General features: G+C 33.1%; 1 protein-coding gene across 1 annotated transcript; it reads left to right on the top strand.

Moving 5' to 3' along the window:
- Positions 1 to 3,844: 3,844 nt before the first annotated feature.
- Positions 3,845 to 5,691, top strand: LOC116197436 (transcription factor RAX3-like). The gene is made up of 3 exons (XM_031527585.1): positions 3,845 to 4,165; positions 4,321 to 4,450; positions 4,630 to 5,691. The coding sequence occupies exons 1-3, from the start codon at positions 4,030 to 4,032 to the stop codon at positions 5,414 to 5,416; spliced, it is 1,053 nt and encodes a 350-aa protein (XP_031383445.1). The 5' UTR covers positions 3,845 to 4,029; the 3' UTR covers positions 5,417 to 5,691.
- The last annotated feature ends 3,181 nt before the right edge of the window (positions 5,692 to 8,872 follow it).

Below are 8,872 nucleotides of genomic sequence, written 5' to 3'. Positions count from 1 at the left end.
ATGTGCAAAGGTTGTGCCTTTCTGTATTACTCTCCAAAGGTCGTGCAATATTTAGGAAAAAGATGCAAATGTCGTGCATTTCTATGCTATTTTCTAAAAGTCATACTTTAAAAAAAAAAATACAAAGGTCGTACGCGTAAAAAATATATCGTGTATAGTAATAGTAGAAAACTTTGTTTTAATAAGAAACTATCTATTGAAATTATATTATATCATTAAGAATTTAAAATTTTAAAAATATATGAAGATAATATGGCAGCACGAGAGAGGTTAGAATTTCGATGACGTGGCAGCGTGAGAGAATGTGAATTTAATTTTAATAGATGATGACCTGCACGATGTGCGAATTTGGACTGAAATATAATATTTTAATTATATTCTAGTATATATCTAAAAAAATTGTATTTTTGAGTTAGGTAGAGAAACTAATTCTTAAATAATGATAACAACAATGATAATAACAATAAGTGACATTGAGTAAATAATCTTCTTATATTTAAAATTAAAGACATTATATATGTTAATCACCTAATAAACATATAATCAACAGAGAGTTACAATAAAAAAAATTTATACTAACAAAATTATAAACCTAAAACAATATAAACAACATAAAACTAACTACACAAACTTAGATTAAAAAAATTATTTAACTATTATTTTTATAAGCATGCGATTACTCATCAAAATAAAACAACATATTGCTTATAAACATTAACTGGACAATAATGGAGTATTAATAGAGAGAAAACCTAAAGAGAGAGCTTGGAGCTAGACAAAACAAAACACGAAATTTGAAATTATATGTCACACAATTAATAGAATTTTATACTATGAATTAAGAGAACGTAATAGGAAACAATATATATGAATTATTTTATTATTAACCTCAAATTAGTAAATAATATTATATCGTGCATATTTAATAATATTCTTATAATCTAATTCTTTTGAGATAAGATATATATATAAATTATTTCCTTAATAATTAATTAAAAATTCCTTTCCTTTTTATTATAATATTTTACTATAATATCTACATATACTATATAATCACAGACAACATTCGCCAGAAAAAATATATATGAAGAATAAAACGAAATCTACTTAAATTAGAGTAATATATTGTATATTCTACAATACACTCGCTTTCCTTAGTAAATAAGAAAATACTATGAATATAAAGGACAATCTATATGAGTATATTATCTTGATAAAAAATAGAAAAATTTCCTTAGTATAGATGATAATGACGTGGTAAAATAACACGAGAGAGCTCTATTTCTTATGTGAAAGTGTGAGAATGCAACTTTACTTTATTTTCATATATATAGATATAAGATTATAGAAAAAATAAAAGCTATTACAAAATAAGACTTTATTTAAATAATATTATAATATTTTTTTTGCCATAATAATATTATAAGATTAAACACTGTAAGTTTTAACATAATCTATTTGGTGATGAAAGTGTTATCAACACTTACTAGCTCGGGCTGTGCATGAAATTGGATGCATCTCCCGCATGGCTATAGACCAACCCCATAGCTCGACATGGGCATATGGAAAATTAACCATTAATAAATTGTAATGTATTTATTAAGGAAGTTTGATCCTAATACGACCTTAATTCTACGGTAATAGTGAATTATGATTCCCTTTATAACTAGTTTGAGCGGTTGAAACCGTAAAACGTAATCTCCATGAATTAGATAATATATCGACCAATAATTATGATGGAGTAATTTTCAAAATTTTCTTATTAGTGGATCATGCTGCTCTTTTTCAGATATGAGCAAAGTGATGAAGCCAAAGAGAAGTGCATGTAAATGCAGCTACAAGATATATATATATATATATATATATATTATATATTTATGCACTAGAAGCATATTAAGTGTTATACAGTGGTGTCCAGTATCAAATTAATTTTTAACTAATAGTTTACTTTTTTAATGTTTTAATGTTGTGGACTGGAAACAGGGGAAAAGATAATAATGCCTAGAGAGGGAAGTTGGCTTGAAATATTAGCTGTCCCCGAGGAAAATAATTGTTTGTTGTAGAAAAATGTCTGGTTTTTCAAACTTGTAGGTCCATTTTTGAATGAGAGACAAGTCTAATATGACCAACTAGTTTTTCCTTTCCTGGACATAAAATATATAATATCTATTATGACCTAATAACATGACCTAATTTGTCAAAAAGTTCTCCACAAAGTCTAGGTTTTATATTTTCATCTCTATTATTGTCAATGAGATCAGCTGAGGTCTTTGGTTTTTCAAGCATAGTGTAATTGTTTAGAAAGAAATTATTAGTAGCTAGGTCTTTTTTAAAGAGAAAATCGAAAATTGCAGAGAGGAAATTCTTTCTATATGTGTGGACAGTAGAACACTCGTAGTACTATACGAAGTCGTACTAGGAGATTTATGAATAAAAGAGTGAACTATTCAAGGATCAGTACTAAAATGGGACGATGTCATAATGTTAACTAGCTAAGTGTAATAACCATGAAATGTATATCACATAAATCGCAATCCGTGAAAAATGAAATTGGCCAATGAATTGTTAATTATTTTGGTCCGTTGAAATGTGTAGATATTCTGAGCCATTTTCAACGAATACAGTGGTCTTTTGTTCACCTAACAAATTGAAAGAGGACAAACGATTTCTTCAAATTTCTATGCAAATTCAACCGTGTCTTCCTTTTGTTTCTAGAACATGAATTGCCACTCCGTGCCCCTCGAAGACTTGCAATTTGATGCATTGCCCTATTCGACACAATAGGGTTGAGGTTGACTTTGCTCCAAATCATATTTGCAAACAGCCGTAACCAACAAATTGACAGATATATATATATATATATATATATATATATATAGTTTGCGTTGGATCATGTACTTGGTCTCGACAGAACTTCTCCTCTCATCAAGTGGATATCGTTGCATTGCACCGATATACTAATCTATATGAATGATTAATCTACAGTAATTAATTGGCACTTGAAATGACAAATTGGAACGCGTGATTAATAAAAAAAAGAGCAAAAACTGTTTTCATCCGGAAAAGGATTGAGGCAAGTTAAATCTTAGAATTCGAATCTCCTACGGTTTCTATGTTGTCCGGCAAGACATTTGGACTATCAAACTGTCTTGTATGTTAATCCGTCGATATGAATGAGAGCTGTCATTCTTTTTTAAATTTTTATCCACTAGCTATGGAAATACTTCAGCATAAATATATAAAAACTTGGAAACACATGGGAGGCGGTATATATCTAAATTCACTGGAGTCGTATATTCAACTTTTTGGGGACAAAATATAGGTAGATTATCCACACTCGCAATTTCCAAGTCAAGACATTCTCGAAACTTTATTCTCAAGAGAGTGAGTTACCGAGGTATTTATATCTCTATACATGTATATAGACGCGCATGTGATGTCACAATGTTATCGTTTATTGACACTGTCTTTTCAATGATCGATAGTACATTAATAAGTTGAAACCTCCAATGAAAACTAGTTCAAATCAATAAATTGAGAACAACTTGTGATTTCACCGACATAATTTGATCTTCTAATAAATTATATAAAAATTCTCTTTTATTTATTTAGTTTTTTAAAATTAAAGATTAGCAAAACCAAAACTTGGAACATGGGTTGGCAGACAATGCATGCAAACACTATGTCATATCCAGAGGTAAAGTATGTATGTCGTTATTAAATATGGAGGCAGGGAAGAAATTTAACTGTTGGTCCTATGGGTTTGCTTTAAAATCTCTGTTTGGACATTAAAAATTTTGATTCTAATCCAAAACCGACAAGAGGAAACAAGCTCCCATTTCTACTCTGTCAACACTCTCATTTTCAATTAATTAATTATATTAAATTTTTTTTAAAAAAAAGACAAAACCTAAAGTGTTCTCTCTCAACTATGTTTATCCTCTTCTAGCTGGTCCATAGCTATTCCACCCTCCATTCACTCTCTCTCTTTCTGAGTTGCAGAACTGATCAAAGAGGATTCAATCAGACATGGGGAGAGCTCCTTGCTGTGACAAAGCAAACGTGAAGAAAGGGCCATGGTCGCCCGAAGAAGATGCTAAGCTCAAGTCCTATATCGAGCAGCACGGCACCGGTGGTAATTGGATTGCTTTGCCCCAAAAAATTGGTAATTTTGTGCTGAACTCCTGTCAACCGGTCCTCGTTCTTTATTCATCATCGTCTTCTAGTCAGTCAGTCAATCAATCAATATGATTCATTGTCTTTATGCTAGTCGCTGATCATGTATGAGTATGAGCTGATTATTGTCTTGAATCTGATTAGGGCTGAAGAGATGCGGGAAAAGCTGCCGCCTGCGATGGCTGAACTATCTTCGTCCGAACATCAAGCACGGGGGATTCTCCGAAGAAGAGGATGACCTGATCTGTAGCCTCTATGTGAGCATCGGCAGCAGGTATATAATCAATAAGCCTCATTCCATCACTCTTTGTCATTCCCTTTTACACTTTGATCGATGATCCCAACTCATATATCAGTGATGCACATGCCCTTCAACTGAAACTTCTTCGTAATGAAACATTGAAACTCATCATATCAAACTTTCAAGACTCGTTGGCTGGTGTCGTTAAGCAGGTGGTCAATAATTGCTGCACAGTTGCCAGGAAGAACAGATAATGACATAAAGAACTATTGGAATACTAGGCTGAAGAAGAAACTACTAGGTAAACAGAGAAAGGAATATGGCCGTCGAGGAAACAATAGCAGCTTAAAGAGGCGAGAGAAGAAGAAAGGGTCGATAGCTGGGGAGGAGAATTCCATGGAATACCCTAGTAGCTTTAGTAGCAATCAAGGCACCCCGTATTGGCCAGAACTGCCAGCTGCGACTCCAACAACGATGATGCCCTACTCAAACCTTGAGGGAGCATCATTCAATGACCACACATCAATGAGGAAGTTGCTAATCAAGCTCGGGGGAAGATTCTCAGATCACAATGATCAGGTAGCGATGATCCAGGCTGGGGCTTCAAGTCTTCATCAATACTCAAATGGCCAAAGCTCCTCTTCACCTTCCCAAAACCCTAATTATGATCATGACCAATCCATGGCGATGCTCTCTTCTGCCACTATTATACAACCACAATTCGGAGTTGTAGAAGGTGGAATAACCACTCCTAGCGCTCTGGTCGAAGAAACACAACGCTTTGGTGATCCCCAGAGGCTTGATGGCCTAGAGTTTTTACTCGGAGACGGAATCGAAACTGCTTGTGCTGAAGGCCCAAGTGTCAATTGGAATGACATGAGCTCTGTAATTTACCCTAATTCCGTTAATGTGGCTTCAGGCTATGGATTAGGGATCCAACAAAGTCCACTCCAAGAATGCAGTTTCAGTAATGAGTTGAGGTATTCCGTGGTACAATGATGGACCCATCAGTACTAAGAGCAGATAAGTCTATCAAAAACTGAAAGCAACAAAAGCTACTGGCATGCATTTGGGAATGATGCCAAGATTGGACATCAACGTGTGTAATTGACATGGTCTGTTAGACAATTCGGTGGGAAGGTAGTCGATTGGCGTTTTTACAAACCCTGACGAACACTTCAGTTGTTGATCGTCTCTCTCTTTTCTCTTCTGCCCTTCTGGTTTGTTTTTGTGTATGGGTGTAATTAATAAGCTTACTCAGTGTTGTTTTTGTGCATCTCTCTCTTTTTCTTCAGGACATGCTGAATTATTTTCTTGGGTTATTGATATATTGAAATATGATTAGGCATTTGTAACTTTGGAACCAGAAGTTAGCTTAATGCTCTGTTCATTCTTGGTCAATGAAGAAAATAGGTTATATTAATCAAATAAGATTTGGGTTGGTGCTTAAGGGTCATCGTCTTTTTCTTTTTAATAAAAACTCAAATTGGAATTGCCTTAAAATCATGTGTTGAGAATTAAATTCCACACTCAAAACAAAATAAAAAATCACATGTTTATGAGTGATTGGGTATCATAATCTACTAACTTGAGTTTTTGGGTCGAAGAAAAATCTTAAGGCTTATATGACTAGTGAAGTTTCATGGATTCATGCCTGCATAGACTCCCTCCACACTAAATCTAATAATATCTCTTTGTCAAGGGCAACCAAATTGAGCTCGTGTCGGCTCGTAATCAGTTCTAGAAGGGGGTTATTTAAGTCCGCGTGGCACGTGTAAGTGAAGTATCAAAGCCACAGGCTTATGAGAGATTCGATATCAACTTGAGTTTTTTTGTTGCAAATAAACCTAATGGCTTATATGTCAAGTGGAATTTTACACCACACATGCAGTAGAATACTCTTTATTGGGCATTTACATGACCAATTGACTTGTTTTCTGACTTGCAAGAAATTTATGTGAATTGTAAAAGTTAGTTAGGTGAAATCCAAATACCCTTGTTATTATAAAAAAAAAATTAAAATCGGTTATATTCTTGGGAAAATATTTTTGGGGCAAGATTGAAAGATCGTTTTTCTTGGGATGATAGCTTTGACGACAATGATTTCATAATGACATGAACCCATGATTGAAATTGTACATGTGTGTGTAACAAAAGAAATGCTATTTCCTCGGAAATCCCCAAAAAGAGAAAGGTATATAGCACATAGAGCTGGTTAGATGCTCATTTGAAATATCGGCCAAACGACACGATTTGCGATGCACACTAGCTAGGTTGGCTAGCTATGATATGCTTCAAATCCCAATTTTTTTCTCTTAACGGTAGTGTGCTTCAATTATTATTATTATTATTATTTGGTTGAAATACCGGCCGAAACCCGAAAACTCGTGTGAATTATACATATGTCTGGGCCATACGTTGATACTAATCTATTGTATGTATGCATGCATTGTACACACACACACACACACACACATATATATCGATGAGAAAGTAAGAGAAGTGCGCATGTGATGCGGTTGTTTAATGGAAAACCCTGTCTTCTTCTTCTAATTTACGTGCATATATATATATATATCATATATGCATTATTGTTGTTGACTCAGTACACGTAATTATATATTTTATGCTTAGTATTTAGTATCAATTACTAGTTAATTGCAATACACACGCATAACTAAATTTTCACCATGCATGGAGAATTTGTGTTGGCTAATCATACGCACTAATTAATTGGTAATAAATATTCAGTACGTTCCCTGTTCCACCTGACTCGTTCATATGTAACCTAAGCTCATGACTCATACATACATATATATTATATATATGATGTGAAAATTTAATATAAGTTTCGCAAGAGTGACATAATGTAATTGACTTGCTTGGATATGTATATGATTCTGATTAGCAGTTGAAAGATCAGAGTCAAAGCCTTTCATTACATATGTATAGGTCCATTAATTTATAGATGTATAGGTTAGTGATGGTTCTTTGAATTTTGATCATTCAAGACCATGTAATTGGAGGGATGGAGAGACTTTTTCTTCAACCTCTTAGTCAACTTTCCACCAAGCTGGTCCTGCAGGAACTGACTAAAAAGATCTCCCTTTTGTTCATTAAAACATGTCATTGAGAGCTTAATTTCTTCATTTTTTAAACCAAAAAATTGGAAGAAATCTATCTTTTTCTTCATTAAGAAAAAATTCTGACTAAATTAAACGAAGTACATTTGTTGATCATTAGAAGTGTTCATATGCCTCATGAAAAGAAACGAAAATAAGTACATCGTAATATTAATGTCCCAAAGCCTATTGAACTAATAATTTAATGTAACATCATATGATGCATGCAGCTTCTTCACATAGAAATATATATGTGTAAACGCGGTGCCACGCTCTCTATCTTTGAAAAAAATAGATCAGTGCAGTGCTTAATTATATGATCTTATAATGTCCATCAAATAATCTCTGTATATCTCGCACGGTATAAATTAGTTTGATGAATAGAGAGGCAATGCTGCAATGCATGATTGTCCAGTGTAATCAGACTCGATGTTAATATATTCAACTCATTGAGATTACCATTGATCCATCCATCACCCAAGTACATATCAAACCTCCGTGGACTATATATATATATATATATATATATATATATACGCTTCCAAGTACTACTATATATAAATTTTATATCTGATCAAAGTAGAATGATTTGATGCCTATATTTCCTCATCCAGCTAAAAAGGGGAAAAGGGATGGGAAAAGAAAAAAAGAAAAACCGTTTTCTTTTTATAATTGATATATGGGAGAATTACAAAAATGATCTTATAAGTTTACCCTTATATGACATCGAGTCCTTAACTTTCATTTTGGCTTTTTTAGTTCTAAACGTTTACTCCACTAGACATTTATGGTCCAAATTGTAACCGACCGTTAATCAATGCTGACATGAACATAAACGGTATTAAATCTTTTCCACCTATATTGGAAATACCTACGTGAAAATTAAAAGAATTGCAACAATAGTCTTAAAAGTTTTTCATTTTTTGAACTTCCTATAAATTTAATTTTGAAAAAACCAGTCCTAAATTGTTCCAAAAAGTGACAGCCTTGATCTATTCCAACAATTAACGGACAATGATGTGAACTTAATGTTGGAAAAGAGCTTACAACTAGCAGATAATATGGCACAAGTGAACCAACCATCACACGCCACTTCAAAAAATTCTTGAAGATTTTAAAAAACATAAAATTAGAAAATAAAATTTTAAAATTGAATAAGATTAACCAAAATTAAATAAAAAAAGGGAAAAGTTGAAAAAAATAATTTTTAAAACTTGAAAATAATTTAAAAGAAATAAGAAGAGGTTGGGTAATTACCAAGATATCGAATAGGGCGAGGTGTCGAAGGCTTTGGCCAAAAGGACCCCCTTGCTGAGCCTCCTCCCCCTTCCCA

The sequence above is a fragment of the Punica granatum genome, chromosome 1, assembly GCF_007655135.1.
Source record: "Punica granatum isolate Tunisia-2019 chromosome 1, ASM765513v2, whole genome shotgun sequence".
NCBI lineage: Eukaryota > Viridiplantae > Streptophyta > Magnoliopsida > Myrtales > Lythraceae > Punica > Punica granatum.
Note: the sequence above shows the minus strand (reverse complement) of the source record. Positions and strands in the feature narration are given on the sequence as shown.